A 19,328-nucleotide genomic window follows, 5' to 3' on the forward strand; every position below is an offset into this window, starting at 1 on the left:
CGACTCAATTACGTCATACTATTCCTTTAGAAGACGTGCAGGATTCTGGATAAATTTAGAATCACTATTTTTGTAGAGCAGGACTTGATTTCATTAGACCAACGGATTGTTGTGGTTTGCTGTTGCTGTGATGTCATGTGAGTGACAGGACAGGTTGCCCCGCCCTCGTGCAAGTGAACATCCTCATAGAAGAGATAGTTATTTTGATTAAAGATTATGAGGGCACAGGAATAAAAAAAAAAAAGATGTGCATGAAAAAATATATATATATTTTAATACGCATTTATAATAAATAGCCTACTGCAATATTCCATAAAAAAAAAAATAAGATTTTCAAAAAGCTGTCATGTGCACAGTCTGATTATCTTTCTTTTTCTTTTCTTTTTCTTTTTCTTTTTTTTGTTGCTACAAATCAAAGTTTGAAATGTTGTGATTCACCCTGTAGCTGGTTGGTTTGGTTTCCCTTTGGGAAAATGAATGGGAAAAAATAGTTCCCCTGGAAAAGTGGGCGGTACTGTTGATGAACCTATGGTAAAGCCGGACTGAATCGATTCGTGTATCTTGTCAGACACCCAGCTGAGAAATTGTCATAAGATAAATGGGAATGCTGGTGTTTAGGCAAAAATGCTGTCTAGGTAGACATTTCTGGGTTTTTATTTTTTATTATTATTATTATGTATGAAATTATAATGGACTGGCAATCAATAAGTTAGTTTATAACGGATTTGTGTGCACAGACAGACACTAATAATTGAGAGCATTTCTTTGAATGCAACATAGACCGTTATATAATAAGATTTTACTTTAATAAATGTGGAGCAAAGCTCAAACACAGGGCTATACACCCGAGCGAAAGGTCATTTCCAAAATGAGCGGCATTCCCACTCGCGCTTAGAATAGAAAATGACTGCAAGGTCAAAGCACTACTGCAGGTAAAATATACCAACTACGACATTTGCTCCAGTGCTTCTTTTACAGTACTCATCAGAAAACACTTTTGAGACAAACGTTTTAAAGATTCAATAATTTGGGAGCTGGAAATGTATGCAGATGACATGTTTAAGAGCGCAGCTCAATGCCTGGTCGCGATTCAGGGAGGATGACAGAGCATTAAAAAAATTAAACTGCCAAATATTAAGAAGGCGTAAGTATGTGAACTCTAAACATTTCCGAAATGCCAGATAGTTCCCCAAATGTTGTGATACTGAACATTTGCGCAAACATGATTGCAAGTGCACCGTCTTCTGTGGTGCTGAAAGAATGTCCAGCTCCGCGCCATATTCACTAACGGCATACGCACTCTCTGCGCCTGGAGGACGTTAGCGGAGGTTCTTACTACGCATTTTATGCTACGTAACTTGCGCACATCATCCGCCGGCAAGTTCAGCACTAACAACCCCGAAAACATACGTTCGTACTCGCATTCCATGCAGCGTCCGAACACGTATAGTAAATGAATATACTTAACTCTTCACTTTTCCAAATGTTCCGACTCCCAGCGTGTCTCCGAGGATGTAGTGTCCTATCTTTACCCTGCCTTCGTGTTTCTGTTTTTCAGCCATTTTACTATGTGAGGTCCTCGGGCTGCCTTACAGTAGGCGGGATTGAACACATGAGGCAGACTGAGCTTGACTGGACCCCTCTCAGAGCTGATCTGAATTCAGCTTCAGGAGAACCTGTAAACTCTACACAGACAGGCAGCTCTCGGATCAGCTGATAAGGCTTGAACTGGCGGTGAAGGGGGCGGTCGAGGTGTTTAGGTAAACAAGTATTCCCCTCACTGACTACTGAGCACGATACACCTCACAACTTCTACGTAATTTATTTATTTTTAAGATATATCAACTACTATGACATTAATTATTTAAAGTTGATAACTAGAATGTATGTACCATTTCGTTAGATTTTATTTTTATTTTACCTATTGAAATTTTACTCACTATCCATATAGAACCACCAAATACAATTATAGTAAAAACAGTAATACATTTTTGGTAAAAAGGAATGAAAATAAATACGCATATTTTAAGGAAATGTGACACTGTCCTGATCTATCTATCTATCTATCTATCTATCTATCTATCTATCTATCTATCTATCTATCTATCTATCTATCTATCTATCTATCTATCTATAATGAACCCTTGAATTCTGTCAGAACGTAAGCATATATATATATATATATATATATATATATATATATATATATATATATAACCTTTTTAAACAGCAACGTTTCACAGCTGTGTATTTAGGCTATTTATATCAATAGATGATTATGAAAACATAAAATTAACTTAAAAATAAACATAATAACAATAATAATACTTTTAATAGCGTTTTAATGGTAATGGTAAGTAGAATAATTGCTCTCAAATTTAGTAAATAGGTCTCATTATGTATTTTTATGTATTATTTATTTACGTATTAGTAAATGTGCACATCATGCAGTCAAAATCCCTATTTAACGGAGAAAATTGTTTCCTAATTTAGGCTACCTCCGTGATTTTCATGTATCGTTCTCGTGTAAAGTCCACCAATAGAACGCACACAACTGCAAAAGGTTATTACTGTTATATTAATATTATTTGGCCCGAGATTATAAAAAAAGTGAAGTAATTTTTGTCGCTAGTCTAGTAAAGTGTGTTACATGCGTCTCACCGCTAGATGGCAATGCTTCATCACTGCTGAGTTGGAGTTGCCAAGACCAGATTTGTTTTATATTGTAGATTTTTTTTTTTTTTTTTTCAGACAGATAGTAGAAAATAAATATATTACAACAATATAAGAATATAGGCTATAACATAAATTACAAAGTTTGACATACTGTGGCATTATTATTATTTCTTTTTTTTTTTCTTTTTTTCTTTTTTTTCAGGTTTCCTGCAGGTTGGTCAAATGCTCCTTGTGCACCACACTTTTCTAGAGTCTCAGATCCTCCATTGAATTGGGGGTCAGATCTCTGACAGAGCTCATTGTCAACCAGCCATACCTCTTTGTTCTGGTGCTAGTCAGATGTTAATCTAACCTTTGTGGGTGGGGTCATTGTCCTACAAAAAGATGAACTTCTTCCAAGCTTCCGTTTTTAACGACTAGTTCTTTTGCAGAACTTCCCTGCATTTTAGATTTACTAGAGTTCTTATAGTGTTTTGGATTACAGAAAACCACCAAGATAAATGGTATAATAAACAACAACAACAAAAAACATAAATTTAACACACACAAAATATGAAACTGAAACAATCTGAAAATTGGTCACAAAACAAATGTAGGCCTATCCATTTATTTATTATTAGGCCTATATCCATTAAAAGACCTTGATTAATGGGTGTTCCTCACATATAAGATTTATGAATAAAACATGGAATATCAAGGGATTATTTACTGAAGAAAAAGAAGAAGAAGAAAAACATTCTAACTGGTCAATGTAATAACCCTCTTCCTATTTCTTCTGATGTGAAAGATAACTGGTCTGGTGGTTACGATGTGTTTCCAGTAGTGGCCGCTAGGGGCGGTGCAGCTCGTTGTGTGTGTGTTTGTATTTACGTGTGTGTGAGTGGGTTAGTGAATGAGTGTGTGCCGAAGGGCCGTGGGCTTCATTCAGCGTGGCTCGGGACAGGAGAAGGGGGCTGAGCGCTTACTGGAGGAAAGGAGGTGGAGACCAAAGGAGGATTCATAAACAGGAGTTGATCTCCTAGTTTTAAAACGCCGTTCTCAGTTCAAACCTTCAAGTAGAGTAGAACTAGACCACACTCAGAACTCACTAACCGACCCAACACGACTGCTCTTTCACTGGACAAAGTTGAATGGACTTGATTGCACGGACAACTCATTGTTTTCATTGACTTTTCAGGACGTCTTCCCACTTTAGCCGGGACACTTAACTCCCTCAAACTTTATTACGACTCGTCCTTGCTGACAAGAACACTGAAACGAACCGCTGCAGTGAATCTCTGGGATTTAAAGGAGAAAGACGACTGGAGGAACTCTCTCAAATGCAAAACTATATGTATGAGAAAGCGATGGCACCCGAAACAAGAAACGGAGGAACATCCACGTTAAACAACAACGGCGTAGACAACAACAGCAAGAGGAAACTTTTGATAGCACTAGACATCTTCTGCCTACTCCTGGGTAAGTGTCCCAAAACACAAAAAGTTTGTATTATGCATATATTATGTCTAAAATCAATGAACCATACATATATATGTATATGTATATATGTATGTATATGTATGTATTATCTGTCTGTTTATTAGTCATCTCAAACTTGATCACAAAATGTACAAAAATACAGCATTCTGCAGTAATTGAGATCACAATATTAAGCTAAAGGTTAAATAAAAATGTTAGAAAAAATAAATAAATAAAATAAAAAGTTTGTACAGTTATATAAATGCATAAAAAGTACATTGTTTTGTATAGCATAATGCACCAGGTGGCATGAATGTTGACAATTGAAGTTAAACTGGTTTAACTGTTAATCTATAGGAGATTATGTGAGCTGAATAAAATGAATTACTGTTTATTGAGATAATGCAAATTGTTTTTTTCATAATTTGCATTGGTATCTTAGTAAACAGAAGAGTAACCGTTGCAGGCTCTTATCACAGCATGTAGGACGGGCAAAGTTGGCACTGTTGTTGATGTAAAACCACTTGTTTTTTCCTCCATGGGTTGTGTGAGAAACCTTATTTGGATTGCTTTAATGAGACCTTTCTCACTCATCAGATGAAGAAGGGAGTTATTGTGGCCCTTTTTGCGCCCTATTGACATCTTTTGAAGTGGCATATGAACATGCTTATTATGGTTAACCGATCACTTACATGATACAGAATCATCTGTAGTCAAAACAAGTTCTGTAAACATGACGTTACGTTCACAGCTTTTTATAGTTGTGATGCAGTCGATTTTTAGGCAGACCATCACAGCCATGTGCAGTTGATTTGGATCTGACGAGTTTATTATGACAGAGTTTATTTAGATTTGAAGTTCAGCACAGTCAACTGACCGTGACATACATACACACACAGTGATATCTGTAAATTGCTCTCAGGCGCATGTCTTTTCTTTCCAATTTTCTTTAACCCTATAAAGCTTATTGTGTCATACTTGATACACAAATTTCCAAGGGCTCTAAATTATCAACATATTCAAAACTTTGCTTGAAAACGTTGTACTCAATCTACCACATGCCGTCTGTCGTTTGATTGACAGTACATAGGCTACTTTTTTTTGTACAAATACAATTTCAGGTCCTATTACATGTCTTTTTGCTATGAAATCTTTACTGATTTTTATATATTTTATATATAACACTTAGCCTACTTAATCCATACATCATTTTTTTTTGAAAAATCATGCTAAAATGTGATCAAGCTTTTGAGGAACTTTTATTTGTATATCTATTACATTGTATTGCATTGAGAGCCACACAATTTCATCTTACTTTTTAGCACTGAAAATATCAGAAATGGCACCAAACTGCATATTTTTTTGCTCAGTTCAAGCCTTTGAATAAGTGTTAGCTCTCATGAGTTCTATTCTCATACTATATGGGCCATAAAAGCTTGATGTATCAAAATATGATATTCAACCACTTTTTTTTTCTACTTTGTAAGACAGGCTTTATAGGGTTAAAAGGAAAGCATGTGAGTTTTCGATGTGCTGTCATTCACAGCTTTCACCAGCTCAGCGTGACATTGGGAGCCTGATGAAAGTGTTGCCTATAGTGGTTAAAGATGTGCACTTGGTAACCTAAAGGTTGTAGGTTCAGACCCACAATAGTCGAACACAATTGTGCCTTCGAGCGATACATTTAACCCTCGATAACTCCAGAGGGATTGTACCTGGAATACCTCTACAGTAAGTCAGTATATTCGCTATAAGTGCCCTGTTTGTCTCGTTTGGTTCAGATGCCTGGAAACCATCACAGCGTCGGGTTCTCATCTTTCCTCAAAGCCTGTCAGTTCGAACCCTCCTCCTTCAGAATGGAAGGATTAACAAACTTCAGCCCTCATCTTTACACATTCTTCTAGAAGAGACCCTCCAACCCCCCCGCCAGCTGGCATATGCCTCATTTAACTCCAGCAACGGCATCATATCAACTTTCTCTCCCGCTTTTAGGGGCAGAACGAGTCCCGCTGCTTTTGTTCCCAGGAATGCGAAGTAGAATGGCTTAAACATGTCGCTTTAGAGCAGGTGGAGGCAGGAGAGGAGGAATATCACTGGTCCTAAATTAGAAGTTTACTGCGAGTTTGGTGACTAATAACTTCCTTTCGTCGCCGTATCGTAAATGAAAACGAACCCTCAGCTCTTCCTGTGCGTGTTTTACGGCCTCTTTTAAATGCAACCAAAACGACACATGTTCTGTTATATAGACGCATAAACGCATGTAACGAATTCACTAAATTTGCTGTGCTTCAAAAGGAAGACATAAACAAACATGCTCTTTGTCATGTTTAAGATAGTGGGCTCGGCCTGTTTTTGGTGATCGTGGGAGGAGGGGGGGTTATGTGAAAGAGAGGAGACTCATTTGAAAAGGATGGCTGAAGAATGTCTCCCAGTGAATGGGCTTTGTTAGCGCTGAAGCTGCGGTCCATCCAATGATCAGGCACTTCAAGATCCATCTGTTGTAGAGATCTGTAGATTAGTGTGTTATCTCTGTCTTTCCCTCTCCCTGGATTTCTCTCTCGCACACTCACGGTCTCCCGCATCAGATGATAACCTCCTCGGCTCTCGCTTGTCTGTTTTATTGCATTCGAATCCACTTCAACCGTTGGTGTTTACACATGCAGTGCATCCACACTGAGACCGATGCTTTTGTTCCTGCTCATTAGTAGTTTATCACTGTGTGCATTGTATCTGCAGTGTGTCTGATGCATTATGAATGTTAATGAAGCTTAAAAGCAGCCAGACGGATTGTGTGTTTAGTGTTACCTCCTGTTGAGATGAAGCAGAGAGGCTGCAGCTCCGCTCATTAGCATACAGTAGTTATAGTAACGGGAAGGAGGCGTGTCTCTGACGGTCACCCCCACCCGAGGGTGTCTGGGGTGGTGGGTCGCACACATTCCTGTCCATGCCACTGATAGCTGAAATAGTTTACATACAGACACGAACACCCACCCAGACTGTTTCTCTCATCCGCACTGGCTTTACTGTTCGAGATGTTAGGGGTTTGCTTGTATAAAAATGGCTGATACCGTAACTTGAATCTTACGAAGAACATATTCAGGTTTTAACTGTCCCCAAATCGAAAGAAAAAAAACAAATTTTATATGTGTTATTATGTATATATATATACGAGTAAAAATTAAATGTAAAAATTAATTTTGATATATAATATATTATATGAAATAATGTGATTTTTTTTGTATTATTACAATTTGTACATTATACATTATATAATATATTAAATTGAAAAAAAATTAATACAAATTAATATTTTTTAGTTGTATTCTTATTTATATTTGAATATATCTAATAATAATAATAATCATGTAATATACTATTAAATATTTATGTATTAGTATTATAACATTTTAATGTATTCCATTATATATTAAATAGTATCTAAAAATGTATATTTTTATTTTATTCTTGTATTAACATTTTTATAATTTGTAATATTTAATAATTATTTATTTATTTTATTTTTAAATGTATTTTTAGTGCTGGGCAACGCTTAATCACGATTAATCGCATCCAAAATAAAAGTTTGTGTTTATATAATATATGTGTGTGTACTGTGTATCATTATTTTTTATATAAATACACACATATGCATGTACACATAATTTAGATTATATAGAAATATAAATATTTTATATATAAATAAAAAAAATTCTTAAATATATACATGCATATGTGTGTATTTATATATACAAAATAATTATACACAGTATACACATATATTATGTAAACACAAACTTTTATTTTGTATGCAGTTAATCATTGCCCAGCACTATTTATTTTGCATTACCATAATGGCAATTGGAATGGAAATGAACATAATTGTCTTGCAAAATAGTGCCTAAAAAAATGTATTGATCTGACTTTCTTTTTCTTTTCTTTTTTTTTTTCTTTTTTGAATTTGGGGTGACTTGGACATGCTCTTTTTGACAGGCTTAAGGCCCGTTCACACCAAGGACGATAACTATAAAGATAACGATGAAGATATAATTCTAAAAATCGTTCTCCATATTAAAGAATAACAGAGTTCACAGCACAACTATAACGATAAAGATATGAGGAACGATATCGTTGGGATCACTTTCAGAACGATTTTTTTCCAGCTGTCGAACGATAAAACACTGACAGCCAATCAGAATCCATTCTAATTTAAAGGTCTCGCGCATTTAAAATGGATCTGGATCATCCGGGCGCGCTCGAGCTTAGAATAAAAAGACCGTTATCGGTCGCTGGTGTGGACGCATATATAGTTATCTTTATCGTTATCTTTATAGTTATCGTGCTTGGTGTGAACGGGCCATTAGTGAGATTCATCCTAATATGCAACACATAACATTGATGCTTTCTGCTTGGTTAGCGGTTAGTAGAAATGCTTGTTCGTGTGCTCATTGTTCATACCCCACAGATGCGAAGCATACTTGACTTACCAGTGACATTTAATCCGGTTTGCCGGTCTGAAAGGTTTGACCAAGCTGCTTCCTGGTACCTCTCTGGGGAGGCATCCATTCTAAAAAAGTTTTCTTGTTTACTTGTTGGAATGGAAATGAGAACTCAACTTTAAAACTAGATATCACCCCCGTCAACAATCACCCTGAATTAAAACAATGTGTGAACGACCTGACCCTGAAGATCAAAGTTAGGGAAAAGGTTTCGGTCTCATGATTTCTGGTCAATTTTAGCTGCTGCTTTTAACTTCTCCTTTATCCGTGGCATTCCAGGAGGGCGATGGTAGAGTTATGGAGTGCCAGAGAACCCTTTGGGAATTTCTCTCATTTAGGTCTGACTACATTAACCTCCACCTCTTAAGCTGAGAAGGTCTGGTCCACCTCTATAAATATTTTCCAGAATTTCTCAAATTCTTCATCGCAGTCCGAGGGCGGCTTCCACTCTTGAAGTGACATCTGGTATAATTTTCGGTCGGTGTATGCAGGGGCAAACTCAGGAAAGGGAGGGAAGAGGAAAAGGTAGTCTCGCTAGGCCGCTCTTCTGTTTTCCCTCCCTCGCTCCGACTCTTTGCCCTAGGTGTGGCCAGCTGTGCTGTGAAATGTAATCCCCCCCAGTTTTTTTCTACATCGTTTCCCTGAGCCCCAAAGCCTCCCTCTTTCTCTCATTCGCAGGGTGTAATTGCAGTAGACCGTCTAAAGCTGCCACATGGCGTTCAGGAAAGACTTTGACCTGCCGTAGCTGTCAGTCAGATGGACTGATGGAGTCCTCCTGCAGTAGTGCTCCATTAACTTCTTCTGTTGCAATGTTTCCCCATTCCGTTTATAATAGTTTACATATGTTTTGCACTTCTTTTCAGCAACTCTATTTAGTCCTCTTGGAACAGTCGCTCATTTTTACACTTTTCCTCCAATACTTCAGTTACATTGGTCTGTGGACATATATAAAAATAGAATTTTTACTATAATATAATATGTTTCTAGATGTATTTCTTATCATCTCAATACAAGACCTTGACCAAAAATTGATGCACCTCTTGATGGAAATAAATGTTTATGTTATTTCCATCAAGAGACTTTAGTATCAGTGTTTGGTCAAGGTCTTGTATTGACAATGCAAGAGTCCAGCACTCTGTAACGTCTCCTCCAGCACATCCCAAGGACTTTCAATGAATTTAAGGTCTGGACCCAGAGGTGCCGATTCATGTGTGAAAAGGATTCTTCATGCTCCCTCCCAACCATTCTTTCACAATTTGAGCCTGATGAATCTTTGACACTGTCATCCTGTAATATGGCCATGATGTGCCTTCCTACATGGTTGTTTAAGAAATGAAAAGCTACACACTCAAAGTTGTTATTAAGTGTTACCAAGAAAATCTAGCTTGGTGGTCCCTGGTTTGCCAGAGATTCGGAAATTACGCAACTCAAGTTGTTTAAAAGAGCACCACGGCTCAACATACTGGACCATGTATGCTGACTGACTGCTAGGCATCTTGTCCAATGATAACCTGAGGCATAAATCTGTAAGATTAGAGCTGGATAGAAAGTCGACATTTAGTGAGACTTATTTCAGACAACCTTCCTGCAGATCGGTCTTCTGTGGCTTTTTCCAGCCACTTTACATCAAGAAAATGACAAAAGAAATGGCTGTTTCTGCATGTTACGTAATGAGGTGACATATTAGACGATAAAATAACACCTCTTCCATAACTAAAAATCAAGCTGGGTCCGTTGATACTTAAAACAGGATTTCAGAAGTCTGAATGAGAAGCTGCTACGGATCTTTGGAAAGTGATGTTAGGAGTCTCTTGGCTCCTGAGGGAGCTGTATTTTGTAATAGTCAGCATTAAGGCTGGAGGGTTACAGTGTGATGCAGGAATGGTTTCCATATGAGTGCTCTTGGAGTACAGTAGAGTCATCTGGGCCTCAGATGGAGTCACAGACTGCCTCGGCTTCACCGCTAGTAATGACGCTGTCAAAACATAGTGCCCACGCTCTGTATTTGTGTATGTCTAAGTGCACATGTGCAGTACAATGTCTTTGACTATTTGTTCAAGAACCTGCGAGGGTGTTTGTGTATGTCTAAGTGTGTGTGTGAGTAAGAGAGGCTGGTTTTTGAGGTCGCTGCCATGTGATTTAATTACAGGCTTGTAGAGTTTATGCGACGAAGTGGGTTGCCGTAGGTAGCAATTAGACAGGCAGACATGAGCATGAGTGACCCATCAGCTGGCTGTTTAGACTGTGTGTGTGTGTGTGTGTGTGTGTGTGTGTGTGTGTGTGTGTGTAGACTGTCGAGTATAACTTTATTACATCCAGAGTGTCTCTTGGATTGTGCTCATGATAACACACTCTTCAGTTTCGTTACGGTCACTAAATTCCTCAGAGTGTAGACGCTGTTCTCTATGATCAGCAGCCGCATATCTCTATCAGTTTACGGCTCTCTGTTTGCGCTCAGAACAATAGCGTAAGATCTTCATGGGTGTGGAATCAAGTATGAGGAACCCCTGCTGGTTTGTAAGCCTCTCTATGAGTAAACACACAAACGATTTGTTTATTTATTCTCAGTGTAATTCTAGTCTATTTCCTTTCACTAGTCTATATTGTATCCTGTTAGCTATTGTTTTAGCAAACGAGGCATTGTGTGTGTAGGAGTCCGTGGGACGCATCAGCTGTAGCTGTCACAGCGGAACAATCATCCTCAGTTCGCTTAGCTTGATTATAATTCTAGGGTGTTTGCAGGATTTTTTCTGGAGTGTGTGTATGTTTTCTGGAATGGGATTTCTTTAAATCCAGTGTGGGCATCTCATCTAGCACCGAAGGGCCAAGGGTGACTTCAGCCACCCTCACACGACAAGCGCTCTTTCACTTTTTCTGGGTCATATGGATTAAGTCCAGGGTGCTTGGCATTCCTGAGTGTAAGCCTAGCTGGCCCCTAAAGGGCAGTCACCCTTCGCGCATTCATATGCTAATGAGACCTGTGTCACCAAAGCTAATTCTAATGTGATGGAGAATACTCGATATAGCTCTAATGTGGTTTTTGGTTTTAGTTTGGTGCCCATATAGAGAAGGAATTTTCTTAAGCATTGCAACTTGATTTCTAAAAGATGAAGAGTGTAATATCTTGAAAAACTAGGGGGAGAAGGGTTGGGCTACGAGGGATCGATGTAAATCAAATTAGCATATTAATTAAAAATAAAATGCATATGTGCTGTTTAAGCAGATGACTCGTTTCAGTGCATTTATATAGAGCAATGTTGTTAAAAATAAGTTATCGTGAAATGAAATAAAATATTAAATGAAAAACTTAAAACAGAAATGTTGCCTTGGCAGCTAACTGAAATTAAAAGTTTGTTTAAGTGCTAACATTACTAAAAACCCGATAAATATACATTAAAGCAAAACAGAAATGTTTGATGAAAACAAACTAATAAAAAATGACAAGCGCATGAAACAAAATTACTAAATAAAAAAAAATACTTAATACATATTATATATAAATAAATAAATAAATAAAAATAATATATATAATTGCAATTGGGTTAAATGTTGTTAAAATTAGTCCATTTGGTAATGTTGGATCTGTGGCATTGTAGTTAAGGCATTCAACTGTGGAACTCATATGGGAAATATTAGCTTGAGTCTAGCTTGCAACATTTCCCATCCCATTCCCCTCTTCTCCCCATAATTTCCTTTCTCTGCAAGTAAAACACTTGATACATGAATGAACACATATGTATCACAGCGTCAGTGTGTCTGTATGTTTATAGAGCTGTTTTGTCTTTCTTTCACTCTGGGATGTTTCCTGGTGGGTGGAGTAGGAGCAGAACAATGCTGTGATCATTTACACCTTCACTGTTATTTCTACTGTCTCATTGCAGAAGCACACACCCACAATAAGATGTGTAGCTTACACAAACGTGTCAATATATATTCACTCATAAACTACACAATAATAAACACATTTAGACAGTTTCAATGATCTTACGCTCTTACACACCACACCAAAAGCCTAAATGCAGTTCTCACACTAGAGTGGTAGAGTGTAGATTGCTATTTTCAGATACTTTGGTTGTAGTGTTAAGTCCATGGTGGGTCTTTCTCTTGAGCTCCAGGGCAGGGTGGGAGATGGGAGCAGTTCCTGGGCTCTACCCCAATGAAGATGCTCACGGCAGGCTGTGGTGGCCTAGGTTAACCAGGATCATGACACACCACTGACTCTAGGGTCTGTGAAGTGGCGGAGGGGATGAATGGATTGATGGTGAGAAAAGGAATACTCCTGCGGTCCTAAGAAGCCTCTTCTCTTGAGCTACAGGGGTTTATTATGTTTTATTGGCCTTGGTAAAGAAATGCCAAAAAAAGAGGCAGACAGATAGTTGATGTTCATTTGTTTAATTGTGCTCTACTGTGAGAAGAAAAAAAGCTGGGTTTGACCTTTGACCTAAGGAAACTGGCCAGCAGTTGTGCACCTAAAGGCAAAGTAAACAGACCTACCAAAGAACGTGACACACTTGGCAGAGTTGACATTTTTTTAGGGCTCTTTGCTGCTTGATTTAGTGGCATCTCCAGACATTTATTTTGACATGCTAGGCCTTTTTATTACATGATATAAATAAACACAGAAACAAACTTATTTTCTTAGAAGAAACCACTGTAAATTCAATGTATGTGTCCTCATGTCTTCTTTTAGTGAAATATATTGTTTGTCGGTCTCCTCAAGGGGCTGTTTTGTGTGTGGGGAAGAGATTAAAAAGGTTAAATTACAGAGTAGCTTTGACACGTTTTCATTACGCCACTGTGCACTGTGATTTTACTCTTGATGGGTGATATGTTTATATATTTATAATTTTAATAAACGTCTCTTTCAGGAATGTTTGTTAAACACACAGACAGTTTGTCTTGAAGCTCTGTTAATAATTTTTCTCTAGTAAACACGTAAAAAAAAAAAAAAAAAAAAAAAAAAACCTTTGGAACCTTTATTTTTAAGAGTGTAATGTAGTCCATTTGAAAGAGTGAATGAAAACAAGTGAGCAAATTTGAACACTGAGAAAGTTTGTGGACGCCATCTGCCGAGACACAAATTCATTCGGCGTGAGCCTCACAGTAGGTTTTCCCGAGCCGTTTAGTGTACATTGGTACCTCAAAATAGTGAATTATGTAAGGGTATAGGCGCGATTTCAGACACAATTCTAGTGTTTTGCATACAGTGCTATCAGGCCCCCAAAAGGCTGCCCACTCGGATGCCCGTGTGAAAAGGCATGACCCTGGCGTCGATTTCCGTGAGTAAAAATTGCTGTGCGTAAGCACATGTTTTGAACTGGGGCCCTGCCCCAGAGCCTATCTAATGTATTGAGAGAGTGAGAAAGGTAGGATTGCCAATGAGTACAGCTTTGCTGACCTCAGCAGCTTGCATAGACAAAGCTAAATGAGCGGCGCTGGTGTGTGAGATAGCAGAGAACACAGTGACAGCAGTGGTTCCTCGCACATACAGTAATGAAAAACACAGTGAAGTCTCTGACATAAACAAAGTAAACATTCACATGTCGGTTTTTCTTCCAAATTTGCCCTAACCAACCAGGCATGATGTAGTAAAGAATGGTCCTGTAATAAGTGACAAACAATTTGTCAATTTCTTGTTTTTTAATGTTGCACAGAGTGCCTCTGGCCAAGGTGAAATGTCATTGGTCCAAAATTGTGCTTCATATTGCTCAATGATTAATCATTCAGATTAGCTGCAATTTTGTTACTTTGTGCCATCTTTTTGGAGACAACATAATACACACTGCACAAAAAGTGGGCAGTGCATAGTTTGAGTGAACTAATAGACACAGATATTATTAGTATTGATGATTTAACTGGGTAGGTCAGATGGAAATGGGGTTAGTAGGTCTGGGTTGAACTACATTGATCTGTATCGGACTGTGTTATTCTGTTTATCAGTAATAGTCTCTTTCTGACATGAATATCTGTAAGTTATGGGTCATGGGTATAGGTTTAGTGTGTGGGTCACTGCTTCTGTACCACAGTGGGGGCAAAAGAGAGGCAACGTGCAGGGTGCTACTGAGACCAGACCACACATTCCAGAGGTCAGGGCTCATGGGTCAAAGGTGACAGAGAACGTTAATCTCCCTGTGTGTACTTTTGTGTGTGTTTTAGTGTGTAGTCTGGGTGGGTTTTGTGGTATATGTGTCTGGGAGCCAGAATGGATCTGTTTGTGTGTTTCGGAAATGTCAATCAAGTTTGAAATGCATCTCTGACTTCTGAAGAATCCAACACAGGGCGTTCTCATTCCAGTGAGCAAGTGCAGAACATTTTATAAATGGCATGTCCTCACCAAGGGGTCAAGGTCTGACCGGTTAGCATGGCTTCGGTATGTAGGCCTTACTAAATACAAAACTATGCTAAGCTTATGCTAAGGCCCTGTCCCAAATGGCACACTTGATCAGTCTTGTGGACTTGCATTTCTTGGAATGCCATTAAGTCAACAAAGCTGTAGGGTGTCCCATTTGTTGCTTTGTGCCTCGATGCACACTTTTGCTAGTGTAGACTCAGAGGAGCACCGTAAAGGGTTAGGGTGCCATTTAGATCAGTGCTTAACTCGGGGAAAGTCACTAGTGAAATGTTTGGCCGTGTGTACATTCTTGTGGTGTAATAAGGCACCACATTCGATTTGACACGACGCAATTTCCTGCTGCTCTAGAGTAATTATTAATACGGTTCAGGTGTTTGGTTCATAAGTAATTGCCTCCAGAACTGAGCATCTGTGAGCAAAATTGGCAAATTTCAAATCAACGACTTCCAGAGGGTCCTGAGCCAGCTGAACAACTGCTGATAAAGCTTTCTCCAGGTATTATAGACCTTTGTCCACACACACTCTGATCTAAATATACAATGTGCTTCTTGCTGTAGCATTGCATTAGATTTCAATGGCCACCCTCACTTCCTCTTTCCCCGTCTCCCTCCCTCATTTACCTTTCTCCCAGTAATTAATAAAGCCCTCCTCTTACATTTCCCTTGTTCCCAGCAGGGGTGGATTTCTCTTTTGTGTTCGGCTTCAGTCTTTCAGCCAGTGAGAGTCTCATGAGAGCTGGCAGTGAGCCACTCATTCTCAACAGATTCCCACAGGGGTTACCGTGCCCGTTCTCTCTCACTCTGCATCCTCCACAGGCTCTCGCATTGTGTGAAGACCCTGGCCACAAGCCCTTTGCAGATCACCAATGATAAAGCCATCAGTGGAGCTGAGAACTAAACAACAAACCCTCACGTCACCCGTAGTGGCCTCAGAGGATATGCTTGTATCTAAAACGATTCTTTTCTTGCATACTGTCATGTGTGCATTGTTTCCTCAAGGTGTAGTCCTGATTGTTGCCATTGTAGTTTGAAAACGTTGGAAAAGGTCTTTCCTCATATCAGGTTTGTTATGAATCAAGTTCACCCCAAGCACCCCAGACTCATTGTGTCTAATTGGGACTCAGGTTACATGTTCAAGGGTGCATTGACCAACATGTTCTCCAGCCAAGAGTTACAAAACAACCTGAAGTGCTGAGAACAAAGTTCTGACCAAGGAAGTCTATAATACCTGGAGAAAGATATGTTAGGATTCCCATTCATCTCAAAGGCAGTTGAGTTGGCTAATGATGTTAGCTATGCTAGCCAACCAAACCTTGACATCTTAGTTCTGGCACACGTTTCACAAGATGCTAAATGTTGACTGTAAATTAAAACTCCAGAAGGTGCCATTCATGGATCAACTTCCTGCACAATCTATCTAAAACCATTTCCTTCTTTTATTTAATGTATAATTATGTAATTAAAACCTGGTGTTGTCTGTCTGAGGGGTCAATGAAGCAATTTGGCAGATAAGCTCATACAAACTTTTCTAAAGAGCATGTAAAACACCCTTGCTTATCTTACATCTTTTGACTAGGCCTTTCCCTTTGCATCCTCTGCGTGGTCTTCCCTTTGCGTGTCATTGATTCGTGACATTTGTTTTGTGGTATCTCTGCACACTAGCTACAGGAAGACTTGATACGCATGACAGGGTCTCACATTATGAATAGACTTGGCTAGAATGTACTGTGGTAATTGTGGTCTCTTTTTCAGAGTATCTCTATGTATTCTTTCCACCACATTTCAAAAATTTTACTTCTTGTTAACTTACCTCAGACTGTGCATGCATCACACATGCACAGTCACGCTACATCGGTGTTCTTACCTCTTACCTCTTTTACTGCTGATCTAAGTTGGCTCTGCTTTGTGTATCTAATGCACTTAAATGTGTATATGTGTTTTATTGTGTTTGTGCTTTTGAAAGTTTATTCAAAAGAGAGTATTGACACCTCAGAGTTAGAACCTCTGAGTGCACTCCTTGTTGGAGGCCAACGGGCCCCTGTCAGGAGAAGGCCTTTCCTGAATACGCATTTCTTCACAAAGCTTTATTCCTTTTCACCAATGAATCTTTGTCCCAACAATGACAGATCGGCCTTTAATAGTCATTCACTGCTTCTGCTCCACAATGCAGTTCACTTTCACCCCATCATGCAGTCATTACCACTACTTACTTTCGAGCAAGAAGCTTTGAAGGAAAGGTCAAACATTTCAGATATTTCTTACTGCAGGTTTGCTTAAGTCCAAATGGTTTAAGGTTCCGCATCAGATAGGTAGAAGTCTAGTTACCAAATCATTTTTTTAAAGATTTGCGCCATCAGAAAATTGTTTGTTTGAACATTCCAATTAGCCAGACAGCAACAATGGGTCAACCAGTGGCATTAGATTGGGGTGTGACTTGCTTTTTGACATAACCAATGGCATATGGGGGATCATTTTTGAAATTCTGTTAGTGACAGAAATTACTCTCTTCATCTTTGATAAGTTGTTTAACAAGTAAGTTTGGATTTACATTGTGTGGTTCTGTCAGACTGCATTACTTCCAGTGACTTTTTTCTAGTGGACGTGACCCAGTTGAAAAAAAAAAAAAACAATCAAAGCTGTAAGCATTATGCCACAATCTCTCACACATTTTCACAAGTGAATAAAATATCTGTCTATGTAATCTTGCAGCAGACACACAAACACGTTTTTCCTCCAGGCTTGATGACTGTGTAACCAGCCACCAATAGTCAATTGTCTCCAATAAGAATCATCCCATTTCTTACATAAACATTGATTTCTAGAAATTATTTCCATTCTGGCCTATCAGCAGCTGTGGTTCAGTAAAGAGCTGGTTCAGTGGTTGCCAGTAGCGACTGACTGGTGTCTAGCCGTTCCCCTTCTGAGAGCAGAAAGGCTGCATGCCCACATCTGATAACGCAAATAGAATTTTTTCCCCCACAATGCACCACTCTACCACCCACTCATAATTGTTTTGTGAGTGTGTTTGGTGTATGCGTGGCGCTCGAGGTCCCAATAGATTTTGGACCCATTGTTTTTCATTACGCTCATATTGAGCATTAAGTCAGAGACTAAATGGAGAGTTCATAGGCACTGAACCCAGTGGCAAAGAGCCACATGACGAACTCTCTGACCAGGGGGGGGGTGGGGGGTGGGGGGTGGCAGTCTGTACTCCCTAATTATATCTTTGTTTAATATATGAAAGTAATGTTAAAATTGTCAAAAATTAAAGCAAATTATTATTTTTTTTTTTTAAAGTTTGCAATACTGATGTAACTGATGTAAATAACACTGAATAACCATTCATTTACAATTTAGACATTTATTAGACAAAATAGACATTTGTGAGAAAAACCCATTGAGATGAGAACAGTAAGTTTATAACATAGTCTGAATAACAGTGGCACCCTGACAATCACAAAAGTCATTGTATAATTTGCACATTGCCTTTCACAATTGAAATTTGGTGAAATCCAACACTGAGTAAATTCGTCTTGATAAGGACATTGGTCTGCTTGGCATAAGTCAAGCTTTTAATATTTTTCACATGGTTTCCCTAAAATGAGGATTTGATAAGAGCGGTTTAATTTAGACAGCTATCTCTTTGTCTCTGTAGGTCACCACTCACCACTCTTTAACTGTGGCCATGGGTCCATTGTGAATCAGACTGAATTTATCTCAATTTAATTATCTACGCACAGACCACAGTCCTCCCTTCCCTATTTCTTTCAGTCTCTCATAGTTACTGTTGTACCAGGAAGTTTAAGTAGAGAGAGTTACAGCAGATTAAAAAAAAAAACATATTACTTCTTCTCTCAGCCTCAGTTTGTCAGGTTTGTGGCATTAAACCTTTGAAAGATCTTCATTAGCTTTGTTTGAAGCACTTCAGAACAAGTTAGCAAGATGTTCAGAATTCTTATATTAGGTCTCTTAAAATGGTCTGTAATTTGTGCCTTTTGATCAGAAACTTTGATCACAAAGTCTGTATGCATATTCCAGAGAGGAGATGATGAGACCTGGACCACATTCAAACCTGTGTCTCTTACATAAGCACCACGGCTCAACACTTAACAGCTTGACTACCTTTAAGTTTTTTGAGTGTGTTGAGTAAAGCTGCTCTTCAGATTGTGTCTCTTGGAATGAAGATTGTCCTTTATTGCTGAAGAGTGAGAAAGAGTAAGAGAAGAATTAGGAGAGTCTCAGCACTCTAGGCCTCTCTCGTGGTGATGACATGGGCGGTAGAACAACGGTGTGCTGGCATGATGCGGGCTCTCTGCCAACATCATTGGGCACAGACAGAAGGCTATT

The 19,328-nt window shown here is 38.7% G+C and overlaps 2 protein-coding genes across 3 annotated transcripts in view; one reads left to right on the forward strand and one right to left on the reverse strand.

Moving 5' to 3' along the window:
- Window positions 1-1,695, reverse strand: part of prkaa2 (protein kinase, AMP-activated, alpha 2 catalytic subunit) — a 15,923-nt gene extending 14,228 nt beyond the window's left edge. Inside the window, exon 1 of the mRNA XM_081379505.1 lies at window positions 1,469-1,695. Within this exon, the coding sequence (XP_081235631.1) occupies window positions 1,469-1,562 (94 nt within the window). The 5' untranslated portion in view covers window positions 1,563-1,695. The remainder of the gene's footprint in view (window positions 1-1,468) is intronic.
- A 5-nt stretch (window positions 1,696-1,700) lies between these two features.
- Window positions 1,701-19,328, forward strand: part of plpp3 (phospholipid phosphatase 3) — a 37,631-nt gene continuing 20,003 nt past the window's right edge. For both annotated transcript variants that reach the window (XM_081379507.1, XM_081379506.1), the window contains exons 1-2: window positions 1,701-1,760; window positions 2,879-4,134. In XM_081379507.1, coding sequence (XP_081235633.1) covers window positions 3,996-4,134 — 139 coding nt within the window. In that variant the 5' untranslated portion in view covers window positions 1,701-1,760; window positions 2,879-3,995. The remainder of the gene's footprint in view (window positions 1,761-2,878; window positions 4,135-19,328) is intronic.

This window comes from Scardinius erythrophthalmus (genome assembly GCF_964197995.2).
Source record: "Scardinius erythrophthalmus genome assembly, chromosome: 11".
NCBI classification, from domain to species: Eukaryota; Metazoa; Chordata; class Actinopteri; order Cypriniformes; family Leuciscidae; genus Scardinius; species Scardinius erythrophthalmus.